The 15,045-nt window shown below is 42.1% G+C and overlaps 1 protein-coding gene across 6 annotated transcripts in view; it reads right to left on the reverse strand.

The window, feature by feature from the left end:
• Prickle2 (prickle planar cell polarity protein 2) overlaps positions 1-15,045 on the reverse strand; it is a 335,444-nt gene that overhangs the window by 75,904 nt on the left and 244,495 nt on the right. For all 6 annotated transcript variants that reach the window (XM_006506106.4, NM_001081146.2, NM_001134461.1 and 3 more), the window contains one exon: positions 11,681-11,864. In XM_006506106.4, coding sequence (XP_006506169.1) covers positions 11,681-11,864 — 184 coding nt within the window. The remainder of the gene's footprint in view (positions 1-11,680; positions 11,865-15,045) is intronic.

A 15,045-nucleotide genomic window follows, 5' to 3' on the forward strand; every position in this document is an offset into this window, starting at 1 on the left:
GCCCTGAAGCCTGGGAACCCAGGTTCTAGCCTCATCTCTGAAAACTCTGTTGAAGACAAATTTATTAACAGGCTGTTGTGTTAAATGCTGCACATGCATGCATATTTCCCATCTTCATCCAATGACATCAGGGCCTCTCTGGAGCCAAGATAAACAAGCACTGCTCACATGACAAATTTCCTGAGAACTACGGAGGAGATTTCTTAGCAGCCTCCTCCTGTTTCTTTCTTGCCTCCCTTACCCCGTACATCCCTGGAACCACACTGAGAACATTGGGGTGAGTGACAGCGAAGCTTAAGCAGGAACTACAGCTTTGGGGAGAACAGAATCTACCAGTTCAGTTGCAGAAGCACACAGCTCACTAGAGCCATGGCATTTCATCTGGAGCTCAGCGTGTACTACTGGAGTAATGAGATGAAAACACCATTCTAGAGGTGGTTGGCAAGTCTAATGATAATTTTTACAGAGGTTTAACACATCGGTATCCTTAAGTAGGCTGTCCCCTGCACAAGGGTAGACACACTGTGTCTTTATCCATGCCTTCCTTTAGTGAATAGGATAGTGCTAGGAAGATAGTTGTCACTAAGCATGTATGTCCCAGATGACTTCTAACAGACAAATACCCCTTTTATTGTCTGCTCCGGCTTCTAAAGTATGAACCTATTATACGGGGTTCTATGTTTTCTTCTTCACCACTATAGGCTCAAAGCCCAACATCAAATGCATGTTTACCATCATTAACCAGTCCCTGCTGATGTCCAGAAATATGACTATACCAGGAACAGAAGAACATGACGAGGAGTAAGGATGGGATGAGAGATGGCGGAGAGCCAAAGAAGATAAGACATTGACAATGGGGACAAGTCTTGGAAGGGTGGACTGCGCTACTTCCTGTAATGATGGGAGGGCTGAGCTGCTTCCTGTAGTGATGGGAATATTTCTTAGTCACCAAGGTCAACCCGAGCTTAGGGGAGATTTCCAGCCCACAGAGATGAAGCTGGTTGAAGGTACACTGTTCTACTCTTTCACTACACCTGATCTCCTGGGTGGAGCACCCAGGGAGCGGCAGAGTGGAGGATAAAAGCCCAGTGTCTTGGGATGAGGCAAGACAGATAGGAGATTGTAGATCTGGTTCTTGGCTTACCAGCTTCTTGTTCTATTTGAATCTCAACATTTATGAGGGGGCATTAAATACAGTTGTTTGTTCATGCAACAGCTGATTATTGATGGTAAACATGAACCTGATGTTGGGCTGAGAGCTTATAGTGGTGAAGAAGAAAACATAGAACCCCGTATAATAGGCTTGTACTTTAGAAGGCAGAGCAGATGATAAAAAGGATATTTGTCTGCTATAAGTTCAGCATGTGGCAGTTGCTATTTAGGACTCCCATAGCCCACTCTGAGTAAGTGTTCTTAGCTGTTCTACTCCCATATACCACAGAAACATCCCGGCACTAGAGAGTAAACATACAAAGCAGTGAGGCCTCTTAACCCTTGTGCCTAAGGATGCCTTGATCTCTTTTCACTTCTCTCCAAATTATCCATCAATGTTCTCCTCAAATGCTTTTGTATAAAGTAAGTGCCAGTCTCATTTCATTTCTAAACTTCACTCAAAGGAACATACAAACTAGGTTGGTGTTGCGAAGCAGATAGATATCTTCATGTCACTCAGCAGCGTCTCAACAGCTACTTCCTGAGAGATCAGGCCAAATGAGCCAACTTTTCAACACTCAGGACCATACTCAGGACACTGGAATCAGTTCCTAGTCTTATATAGATAGTTTGAATAAGGCTCAAGTGAAACGTGGACTGCTGTCTGACACTATTATTCACTATTATGGATATTATCACACTTTCTTAAAGACTAATAAGCTGGACTTATTTTTATCATGTATTTGTTTCTTAATTTTCCACCATCATTCTTACAACTACAGTACAGTAGACACTTTAATGATCTTTTTCAGTTGTTTTATCCCCAGTGCTCGAACAAAAGCTAAGGCATACTTAGTATATAATAAATATCTGCTAAAGAAGTAAATTAATAAATAAATGCCTGATAGCCATGTCTATTCTACATTATTTTGTGGGAAATGCTTCCATTTAATTTTTTTTACACATTCATTAGGGAGGAACATTGAGTAATATGGTCCCAGTGAGCGCACTGACCAGCCATTTAAGACAATGGCTACACAGGGTAAAATGAGGAGCCAGACAGATGCTTCCTGCTGACCTATTGATTTTCCTTCCACCCAGAAAGGTACGTAAAAAACTCTTCTTCATGGGCAGACACCTTGGTAGAATGTTCTAGAGACTGGTTCCTGAGGGCTTCTAGGGTATGAAGCCAAGACCGCAAGATCACAAGCACCAAGGAAGGTGTACGGTGGCTTTCATTTCTTAAGTGGATGGTCCTGAAGCTTGCCTGCTGCCCTGGATAATCCAGAACCATGTGGCTCTGCCTGGGCCCTTGTCAAGCAGCTCAGACCCAGCAGGGGTCAGGGAAAATGGTGAGCATTAAGTTGTGCAGTCATAGGAGTCAGACATATCTCCGGCAAGCAGACAATCCGGGAAAAGAGGCTTTAGGTAGATTAATATACGCAAACATTTAATTTCACTTAAACATTTAAGATGACCAGCTTTCTGATTCTGCTCTCCCAAAACAAAGACTTGGTGGGCTTCCCATTCTGAAAGAAGAGAGCACATGCAGTTACCAAACATTAAAAACCCCTGATCCTCCAAGCAGATGCAGACAGCTCTGTCTCTTCACCTTGTGTGTGTGTGTCTGTGTGTGTGTGTGTGTGTGTGTAGTGTGCTGTATGTGTAGAGTAGTGTGTACATGTGTGTGTCTGTGTGTGTGTGTGTGTGTGTGTGTGTGTAGTGTGCTGTATGTGTAGAGTAGTGTGTACATGTGTGTGTCTGTGTGTGTGTGTGTAGTGTGCTGTGTGTGTAGAGAAGTGTGTATGTGTGTGTGTGTGTGTGTGTGTGTGTGTGTGTAGTGTGCTATGTGTGTAGAGTAGTGTGTATGTGTGTGTAGAGTAGTGTGTATGTGTCTGTGCTGTGTGTATGCGTCTGTGCTGTGTATGTGTGGTGTGGTGTGTGTGTGTGTGTGTGTGTGTGTGTGTGTGTTTACTTTTGCTTCTGTTTTTAGTAAAATATGGCTGAGCTCTGAGACCTTGCTTTTCTTGCCTTATTATTCCTTAAATGAGTAGAGAGACAGAATCCATTCTTGCAGCCCTAGGTGACTCACTCTGATGGCATCAATATCCCTCAGACACAGCAGCTGAAGAGCAGAGTCCTATCCTGGGAAGACTTGGAGTTTTTCTTTTAAGCCCTTCTGCATCAAGCTAGTGGCACACTCCAGAGGGATGCTGAGCTACACAACCTCGGAGAGAGCTGAGAAGAAACTGAAACCCAGGATTCCCATAAAATCCTATGCTTGTTCCCTCTCCTACATCCCACCTAACCTTGCTCTTTCCTGGACAGTCAAACATTACTCTTGCCTCTGTGAGTCAACTCCAAGCAGTAGTAGTCATTTAGTGGATAGCATCTTCCAGGAAGGGTGGCAAAGAAACAACTATTTGATTGAGCAATGTCTATGTGCTTCATAAGTCTTCATTTAGAGCCAGGCCAGTCCTGGAACTGACAAGTCTGAATATGTTGGTTCCAGGGTCTGGCTATCTGCAAGTTATTTAACTTCTCTAAGCCTTTTTAACTAATTTCTACAATGGAGACCAAATAAGGTGGTTAAAAATGGTGGTGACACACAAAGGACTCTAAGTCAGCACACGACAGAGATCCTTGTACATTGATGATCACCATGGCACTGCTTATAACTGCTAAGTTATGGGGCCAATCTATTTACCCTACAGCAGAGGAACAGATAAAGAAAATAGAATATATTTTATATACCCAATGGATTTTGTTTTTAAGCTATAAAAAAGAACAGTTAAGTCATTTGCAAGAAAATGGTTAGAACTGGAGATAATAAAATTAAACCAGTCTCCAAAAGAAAACTATTTTATGTTTTCTCTCATTTATGGATCCTAGGTTTTATATAGCTACATAAAATCATATGACATGAAAGGCAGAAGAAAAATAGTTTAGGAGAGGAAGAATTATCAGGATGAAGGAAAGGCAAGAAAAGAGAGGATGGCTGGAACTATGCTCAATATTTACTATATCCTTGCACAAAAACTTAAAAGGTAATAATTTTTTAAGTGGTGGTGAGGCTGGAGTGACAGCTCCATCTGCACAGTGCTTGTTTTGCAAGTGTGAGGACCTGAGTTCGAGCCCCAGAACACACATGAAAAGGCTGATAGTGGTAGGTATGGTGGCAAGTGCTTAGAATTGAGCAATGGGAAAGCAGAGACAGGTGGGTCCCTTGGGGTTGCTGTCCAGACACTCTAGCCTACTTACCAAACTCCAGGTAGTGAGAGACTATGTGAAACAAAGCAAAACCAACCAACCAAACAACATAGTGGCTTACATCTGAGGACATCCAAGGTTGTCCTCTAAGCTCCATACATGTGTACCCACTTACACGAACATGCATGCATGCATACAGGCACACACACAAAAAAATGGTGGTAAGCACACAAGTCTATACTGAGAGCCAAATAACACTGCCATCACCACCACTCTCCTCCTCAAGGGGGGAACCTAGGCTCCTGGGAGCTGAATAACTTTCCTGAGGTCAGAAAGTGACAAGTCAGGCACTGAGATGTGTCTGACTGCAGACGCTAGGCTCCCCCACTGGGATGGGCTGCTGCTTTTGCAGGCCACAGCTTTGTAGAGCCAGAGACTAAGACTCAGGCACAGATGATGCCTTAGTTGGGAAACAGTGATCTTCTGCCAGCCCTCAGCTTCTCCCCCACTGCTCCAGACCCTGGTCTTGGAGCCAGCAGTGCTGATTCAGGTCTACACTAGAGCAGAGGCCTTACAGTAAGCATGTTACCCTCTCCCACCCTTATGCAGCCTAACAAAGTCTAATGTGACTAAGATGGCTTGGGAATCTGCCTAGAGTGCATATATTCAGAGGAAGCACAGGGGATGAAAACAAGAGATAAGAATCAATCTCTCAGGGGAAAAAAAATCATCTTTTTGATGTTATGGATCCATGAACACTTTTCCTTCTGCTGGGAACTCATGTCTGCCTGACTCTTAACAGCATCTTGTTTGGTGCCTATAGGCAGTGTACACTATAGCCTGGTGTTGGTGTCATTTCCTAAAGAAAAAAGCAGGCAAGGTCTCCGCCTACCCAAGTGCTAAAGCCAAATGAGGGGAGTGAAATATTAAGCAAGTCATGATACAAATAAATACCCAGCTGTGAGTTTGATACACATTAAGGGAAATTGCAAGATTTCATTACAAAGCTTATAACTGGGGACCAGACCTTGAAATCATAGCTGATCAAAAATGTCTCTGAGGACATTTACTCTGATGATTAATGCATAAGCAAAGATCATGAACAAGGAAACAAAAAGGATTTATAATCTCTCAATAGAGGTAATTTTATAAAGACCAAAACCATCTAACTCACTTCATTTACGGGAAGTATTGGGTGTTTTATTTTTCATTGGAAGACTGCTTCAAAAGTCAAAAAGTGGGCAATTACCCCTGGCATCTGTTTTTCATTCTTGCTTGGATAGTCTGAAGAGAATGTGGAATGATCTGGAAAAAATAACTGACTTTCCACTTTATGCACTGGGACAAAGTTAAGGTCAAAGGAAGATTACTTACTAACGTTGGAGATTAAGGATTTGGCATATTTATATGCGAGACTCTGTTGTGAATACTTGGGCTATCCAAAATGTCAATGAAAAGGACATTCGGGAGATAGCAGGAAGCCATTCAGATTTTCAAGGGGCAGCCAAAGGGAGAAATAATACAAACAACATTGCCTTGTACACCTAAGGAAGACTACCTGATAATGTGCAGTTACAACCTCACAGGATGGCAGTTTGTCATAATGAACAAGAGCCTTTGGCTATCTCTCATGGGACGCTCCTCTTCCAGGACTGTTCTTAAGGGGAGGAGCAGGGATAGTTACAAGATCCACAGAGTTAGCTACTGCTATTGTACTGCATTCAGCTGTAAACTAACAACAAAGCGGTGGTCAGATCAAGCCTTGAGCTCCTCACATCAATAGTGACCATTCTCCTTTGTCCTGGGTCGTCTGGTTATTTTTCAGGCTGTTTAATATCTCAAAGTTCCACTCATATCCTGTTAGAATCTGTCAGTCCTTTAGAGAATTGACGTCTTCCAACCCCCCCCCCCCACATAGACTTCTAAATGTTTCAGTTTCCTCGTGGTGGGTGACACTTCAAGTTAGACAATGGAAAACCCAATTTACTACAGAAGAGAGTTTGCTCTGAAGTAAACGGATACTGAAAAGTGTTCACAATACAAGAAAAGAAAGAGCCACGCCAGGGAGGTAGAGTACATCACCACACACTTTCATCCAAATCCACACAAAGGATACTGGCTCTCTCCATACAGATACTTGAACATACTAAAAAGTTTGGGATACAATTTTTTTCTCCTTTGGTGGAAAGGATTTTCATTTGCTGGTTTAAATGCTTCTTCTTTTCTTTTAGAAAATATTTGTTTTATTTCGTGTGTGTGTGTGTGTGTGTGTGTGTGTGTTGCACATGTCTGTGTGAGTACAGGCACACATGTGCATGCAAGTGGTTGCAGAAGGCAGAAGATCACTTTGGATCCCTTGGGGCTGGAGTTATAGGTGCTTGTGAGCCACCAGACATGGTACTTGTAATTGAGAAGCAAGTGGTCCCAACCACAGTGCCATCTCTCCAGCTCCCACTTTCTTTCTTTTTGACCACAACTCTCCCCTTTATAAAAGAGGAAGAAAGTTATTCCCAAGCCGGGGAAACACTCACAACAGGCTCCTTGTTTTAACTTAGTGGAGAAGTCGGGGCAGCCTCAAAAACAGTGAGTAGGTCACAACTCTAGTACTCTACTAAGCACTTGAGCAAATTACAAGATAGCAATTGGTATGCAGGAGCCAAAGTATGATGAGGGTTGGATGAGCATGTGCTAAGCACAGCCATCCTCTTTTGTCTTAATTGGAGCAGATATACTGCAAGCCTCTCTCTGTCTAGAGATAACGTTTATTTTATTTGGATGCATGAGTATTTTGCTTACATGTATGTATGGGTACTATGTGTGTGCCTGGAGCCTGCAGTGGTCACGAGAGGGGATCAGATCCCATGGAACGGGGGTTATGAATGATTGTGAGCCACTACCAGATGCTGAGAACAGAATCTGGGTCCTCTGCAAGAGCAACAAATGCTGTTAGCCACTGAGCCATCTCTTTAGTCCCCACACTCCGACTTTTAACATGACTTTCATCTAATTGCTATTTAGTTCTTTAGAAACATGTGGCAATGTTGAAGATGTAGTTGGCTGTCACAGCTGAGAGATGCTCCTGGCATCTGGTCGGTGGAGGTGAGGGGTGCTGCTAGCCATTCTATAATACGTTGAACTTCTCCTAAAATAAGAATTATCCATCTAGACACGCCGACAGGGAGAAATCTTGCTTGCTAGTCACTTTATTTGACTTGTTTATGATTTTCTATTATAACCTTGTCAAAAAGCATTTATAGAAGATGGCTACAATTATTAACTGAGTCTGAATGAGAACCGGAGCCTTAAAACTGACTTCCAGTGGCCTGGTAAAGGTAGGGTGTAGCGGACTTTTCTCCTAATAAAGACAAGAAGCCAATCACTGGGCAAGGAGGAGGCAGATCTTCCGGTTCTGAGAGAGGAAGTGGGAAGGCAGGAGGAGGGGACTTCCTTTTGGACAGTGGGAGCAAGGCAACCAAGATGTAGGCTCAGGCCTGTTAGTTCGGGTGGCAGAATCCATCGGGATCCTCCACTGGAAGATTTCTAACATAGAATCGTTGGTGAATTTGGGATTCTAGATTCCGCACCCAGCGATTGTGTTATCTGTTGAATATAAACTAAGATTGTCTGGTGTTTTCCATTTTGCTGCGATTAGACTAAGCTCCAGAGAATGGTAACTATGCAGAGGTTTTCAAGAGTGCGCCCCAGCTAGCAGCAGAAACTTGGGAGTGCTGACTGGGGTTTGGCAAAAGCCAGCCACAGGTAGGAGTGGGTTAACTTGGAGTTCTGAAAAAGCCTTGGCAAGGGAAAGCATGCTGTCTCGATCTCGGGTTTGTACCGGGCTAGGAACAGGACAGACTGAGACCGCCCGCTAGGCCTGCAGCATTAGTGTTAGCATGGGTTGTTTTTTCATATTACACGCAACAGTAAAGATTGCAGCTCTCTGGCTGTCTATCTTAGGATTCTCCAAACGATATCAACCTCCTTAATACTGAGCTGAAGCAGAGGATTTGAATAATCGCCACCTCATTTGGAATCACGAGGTGACCGCCTTTCCAACTTCATCTGTCCCATTTACTACTTCTACACTAGTGTGAGAAGGGTCCGTTTTGAAGCTCACAGATTTTTATGACACTAAATGCCTATAGTCAAGAATACTTCCCTGAATGTGAGATGAATTTCACATGCATTCCATAAAATTGAAGGAATTACTCAAGAGAAAGAGTAATAAAGAATATCACCTGAAGGTATACCGTCAGCTCTACGATTGTGAAGTGAGAGGAAGGATTCCAACCCAAAATTAAAGAACATTACTCTCCACACTAATTAGTCTTTAATATTTTGCCTCTAGTCAGAAGCATTTTCATATTCACCATAATTTCTTTTGATAGAAAAATGGTTTCCCTCAATTCATAGACAACTAATATGATATTAACAACAGAACTTTCATTAAGGGAAGGCAATTATGGATTTTTTTTTAAATCTAAGTGCATACCAGACATCTCTTCAAAAAAAAATCTTTAAACCTACAAACATCTTTGCAAATAATAAACTTTAAAAGATCTCAATATTTCAAACCTGAAGCCCATTTCTATCACACAACATGGCCTCTTCAAAGACTTTTAAATAGTAGGACTCACATTTTATTGAGCAAATACGGAAATGGCCAAGTATTCTGATATTCTGTCTCTGGAGGGTGCTTTCCCTTTCTAGTTATGTGCATCAGAGAGGTCCCATGAGTGCTGGGAACAAAGAAGACCTCCTGAAGAGTAACTGCCAGAGAGGGGCTCACTCCTTACCTGGCACACTTCCCACCATTTGTTTAACAGTGTTCATCATTTTCTTTCAAAATATAATTTAAAACTTCCATTTAACATTTTCCCAGGACAGCTGAATGAGTCAAGTGGCTGACAGTCATTTGTAATTAGAACTGGTGGGTTTAACCAAGATCCTAACTTCTCTAACTGCCCGCTTTCTTCAGTCAGCATGTGTAGAAAGTTTTCCTGCAATCTGAGCATCACTGAAGACAGTTTGCAGCCTTAGAGAATAAACTTAAGCAGAAACGTTGGAAGATTCGGGGCCTAATTCGGCAGGAAGCAACGCTGTCTAGGTGAAGAATAAGATGACACAGATGGACCCGAAAGAAGCTTCTAGAAATGAGGTCAGCAGGAAAAATGACACAAGCTCCCAGATCTACCCAGGTGCACAGACTCAGCCCTCAGAGCAGCAGCTGTGCCAGTGGCATTCCATCAGCAGCACCCTCTCTGAACACCTCCATAAATATCCCCCTCCTTTTAAGGTTAATTCCTCAAGAATGCAATCTTTAGAGAGACTAAAGGAAATAAGGAATCACAATCCACAAGTGATGAGAAAACGCTTTTTGTTGTTGTTGTTTTGCTACTATCCTAAGAAAGCACTGCCTTTGACTCTCATGGAAAGGTTCTCTTTCCATGATTGTTTCTCACTCAAGGTATTTTCTATGTGTGAAGAGAAAAAGAGATCACAAGGCTGAAGCACATATAGGGAAACAACATGAGAAGCTTAGCAGTAACAGAGAATGCCAGCATCAGTGCCTGAAGAAAACAGCCAGTGCTCGATCCCATGCAATTGTATCTCTGCAGGAATAAAACTTCTGGATCCTCAACTATTTCAGCTGGCAATCGAAACTGGTGGGCTGGGATTGTAGCTCGGAGGTATAACACTTAGCCAGAGCACATGGTGCTATTAGTTCATCCCCTAGCACTACAAAAAAGAAATATAAACTTACATATGAAAATTCCTACATTTATATGATATTTCTCTGGCTAGACAAACCATACCTATAAGACAGCAATTTGGTACAGCAAAATAGATGGGATAGCATTAACAGTCAAGTTGATACAATTTAGAATCACCTGGGAAGAGTTATTATGAGGAATTGTCTGCATTGGGTTGGCCGGTGGGCATGCCTCAATTAAGTTAATTGGTGTGGAAGCACCCAGCCCACTGAGGGAGGCACCGTTTGCTCGGCAGAGTCCTGGATAGCATAAGGGTGGAGAAACCGAGCTAAGCACACGCACATTCATTCTCTCTCGGCTCTTGACTGTAGATGTGATATGACTAGCTGTCTCAAGCTTCTGCCGCTGCAGAGTCTTCTCTGCAATCGGAGCTGGAATTGTGAGCTAAAAGAAACCTTTCCTCTCCAGCACTGCACCCCATCCCCTGCAGAGTATTTTATCACGGAAACTTGAAATGAAAGCAGGACAATAGACAGAGAAAATGGAAAATGGCTAATCAGGGACTCCATAGAAGAACCACTTCTCTAGTTATTAGTGGATTCTTGGGTCTTAATTACAAAGTACTTTTCCTGAAAGCATTATCACACTTAAAGTTTCTGACACATAAAGCCATGCCATTTGAGCTTCTTCTAAATACTTCACCACAGAACTCTCTCACGAATTTAGTGGTTCAGGGGAAGACAATAGTAGTTAACACTTTTAAGATCCTAGCTGTCTCTGAAAGTCATTATCAGGGAGATGGTAAGAGGCTCCAGCTTACAGATGTGCTGTTAGGCTGACTTGGAAGAGAAAACACCAAGTACCAAGGAATGAAAGACAATGCCTGGTATCGCTGGGGAAAAATGCAAAACAGAAAGAAGCAAAGAGAAGAGATATTCTGATCAGGCCAGCAATGTTTACAGGCTGTGAGTGGTGCCAGGAATATCTTAGGGAAAGGCAATGCCTTTATAAAGGAAGGTCAAACTTAATATTTAAAGATCGCATACACTGTTGAGAGAAAGGCAAGTACTCATTTGCCTTTATAATAGCAATTCTCAACTTTCCTAATGCTGCAACCCACTTAATACAGTTCCTCATGTTGTGGTGACCCCCAAGCATAAAGTTATCTTATTGCTACTTCATAACTGTAACTTTGCTACTGTTATAAATCATTATGCAAATATCTGATACGTGACCCCTGAAGGGGTCATGGCCCCCGGGTTGAGAACCACTGCTTTATGAAGCCTGACTGTGATGACTCATGTTGGTGCTCTGATGCTTTTTCCTCCCTGCGCTCCAAAACATAACATTTAACATTCATCATTTCTAAGATGTTTCCAGAGAGTCTACAAACAGTTGACATTGATAATTCAGAATGAATTAGTGATGGATTATTCTAGGCTTGGCTCCATTTCCCATCGGGGCCTAGAATATCTTTAACTCCTTTATTGCCACACAACCCTGAGTCAGCAGAGCCACCTTTCCCTTCTAAGCTGGGGTATGGAAACACTGGAAAGGCACCATTTAAAATTAAAGACACGGGAAGACTCCGGGCAGATGGCTACCTGCTCAGGCTTCAGCCCTGGGGGGACCCAGGCGTACTCTTCCAAAGCACAGCCAGAGTCGTCATCTGAGGTTGAACTCCTCTGGAAGTCAAACATGAGCTTGCTGATGGTCTTCTCCATCTCCAGCGGCATCACTGTTACCATGTGCTCCTCCTGGGGACACTTGCAGTGCAGGCAGATCTTCCTAGAGATAGCAAACACAGAAGCAGGTCAGAAGGAAGAGAAAAAAAAAAGCCACTTATTTGTCAAGAGGCTACTTGCCAGTCACCGTCCTGGATTCCAACCCATAAACACAGTCACCAGCTACAATCTAGAGAGCACTGGTTTACAAAAGACATAATACACGTGCCATATGGAAGCCACTTAGGTGATGATCAGGAACTACCAGGTGAGTGTGCTAACTCACAAACCCAACCTTCTTCCAAACACACACACACACACACACACACACACACACACACACACACACACACACACAAACACACAATGTAGATCAACAGATATGAACCATGACCACAATTCCCCTCACTGTAATAACCACTATAATAGCATTAAATATATAGAATCCACACACTAACCAGAAATATCATCAAACTTAACAAACACTGTGATGTTTCTATATTTAAACGTTCTTAAATCATGCAAATAGAAAAAAATAGCTTATAAAGAGGTTATAAAAATAACCACGAGTATATTATTATTTATTATTATTATTATTATTATTATTATTATTATTTAGGAGTAAGAACAAACATTTTCCCTCTAAAACAAATGTGGCCACAAGACCTTCATAGGAAGATAATTTCACCATTAAAGGTCCATGATTTAGAGTCTTAATTAGAAACTCAAAATGTAACATTGTTTGTAGTTATATTTTATATAAGTTCACACATCTAAATCTTTTTTTTTTTTCAGGGAGAGGGAGGGGGAGGGAGGAGTTGGTAGTTTTTTTGAGCTATTTACTTTGTTTTGTGAGACAGGGTCTTTTGTTGGCCAGCCTAGAGTTCACCAAAAAGGGTAGACTGGAGGCTGGCAAGCCCCAGGGATCCACCTGTTGCAGCCTCCCTCTACCTCACCAGTGCTAGAATTACAAGTGGATGCTCCCATGCCTGGCTTTGTTCCTCCTGGCTGAGCTCTTCTTCCAACCATGAGTTAGTTATTCCATAGCACCAGTCAAGAATGCAAATTCTTCAAACTGAGCATCTCCCTCAAGGTTTGCAGCTACTTCCTAATCCTTGTCCCTATCTAAATATTGTAGCAGTGAAAACGGCAAGGTCAAGCAACACACACATCCTTCTCTCTCTGAACAATAAAATAAACAGAACAGAATGGAGGCAGCGGACTCTAACAAGCTATTCCGCATGTGTGCTGATCTTTTTGTAGCACACTACAAAGGCAATGAAAGAGCCCAGAATTCTAAGCTCCATGTGTGTTTGAATTTTGTGACAACAGCTTTGTTAAGATAATTCACATAGCATAGAACCCACCCTTCCAAAGCATATAATTCACTAGCTCTTAATATAGTCAGAATTTCACATTCACCACTAATTTTAGACACCCCCACTAAACTCATGAGCACGAACAGTGACTTCTCATTGCCCAAGCTCACGTACCCTGACAACCACTAATCTTTCTGTCTCTGTTGGTTTTGCCTATTTTGGACATTTCACAAAAAAGGAACCATGCAAAATATCATCTTTTGAAACTAGCTTCTTTCCCGTGAAATAATGGCATTGTTTATCTATGCTGCAGCATACATACATCAGTCTCTTGAATGTTTGTATTTATTGCTGAGGAATATTCCATGGTAGGGACATATCATATTTGTGCATTTATCAGCTGGTAGATATTTAGACTCTCTGTTCTTTTGAAGAATTCTAATTTCAATATTTAGATCCAAGATTATAATATAGATCTATGCTATCATTTCTCTTAGGCATATACCTAGCAAAGGCATCACGGTGTCACACGAAAAACTTTGTCATCTTGAAGAACTGGCAAACTGTATTCACAATTATCTGAGCAATTTTAAGTTCCCACCTTCAATGAAGGCTCGTTACACTTTCTCTAATTCTTGCCACAAGTGTTATGGTCTACCGTGTCAACAGTGGCCACCCTAGTGGATATGGCCTGGTATCTGATTGTGGTTTTTTGATTTGTATTTCCCTAAGTGCCAGGCCAGGAAAGGTGATCATCTTAAGTGATTATTATATGCCTTCTTTAGAACTTGTTGGAAGGAATCCCTAAAGGGAGGGCAGATTGAGGAGCTAAAGGAAGGCCTGGTGAGCCCAAACACAAATATTTTAGAGGGCACACTGGATTGCACATGAATAGCTGTTCACTCCAACAACAACAACAACAAATCACTCTGAAAAAGCAAAGTCAAGGAGAAAAAAAAAGAATAAAAATAAGCCCAGTAAATCAAAACCACAAGGGCTTTCGCTGTGTCTGCTAGCTGCCAGCCTTCCACTCCTCATTTATAATTAACTGGAGCTCCCCCAGCAAGGCATTTTTATTTGCAAAGAATCTGCAACCTTTGAGTGACTCCCTGACAACTGGAGAAGCTAATTTAATAATCTCCATTTACAAGTTGGAAACCCAAGTCTGAGGTGCTTTGAAAGGTGCAGTGAGACAGAGGTAAAGCCAGGAGGGATCTCTGGGGCCTCAGTCTCTCGCTTCCCTTTTGAAAAAATACAATGGCAGCAAAGAGCGTTCTCTTTTAGTGCACTAATTAATAATTTCACCCAAATGAAGCATAACCAGGTGTGTGTGTGTGTCTCTGTGTGTGTGTGCTCGCGAGCGTGCAAAAATAAGAGATTTGTTTTTAATGAAAAAAATATACATTGTGAACATAGAACCTGATAGTAAAGCAGGATTTCATTAAACACACACACACATACACACACACACACACACACACACACAGAGAGAGAGAGAAACAGAGAGAGAGAGAGAGAGAGAGAGAGAGAGCGCATTGGTTTCATTCTGTCAGAGTTGACATTCTACCTGTACATAATTGGATTTGACAATGACAGGTTTCCAAGAAATCATCCCTGACTCAGAGAGTGGAAATGCCATGTTCACCTCCCCTCCCAGACTTCACCTAAATAACCTCTGCAAATGCCTCACCATAGCTGCAGGGATCGATTTGTGTGGTTCTGCAGCATGGAATCCACAATCTCTTCTTCTATAGGTTGTACAATATTGCCAGGTAAAGGCCATTTCCCCAACTCTCTCAGCGTAGACCAGTCATTTCCTCCAGTGAGTACAACATTTGCATGAAGACTAGTGATTTATGCCAATGAACTGACTTGCATGATGTGAAAGAACTCATTATAAATGGGTGACTTGTGAGAGCAGAGACT

The sequence above is a fragment of the Mus musculus genome, chromosome 6 (assembly GCF_000001635.26).
Source record: "Mus musculus strain C57BL/6J chromosome 6, GRCm38.p6 C57BL/6J".
Lineage (NCBI taxonomy): Eukaryota > Metazoa > Chordata > Mammalia > Rodentia > Muridae > Mus > Mus musculus.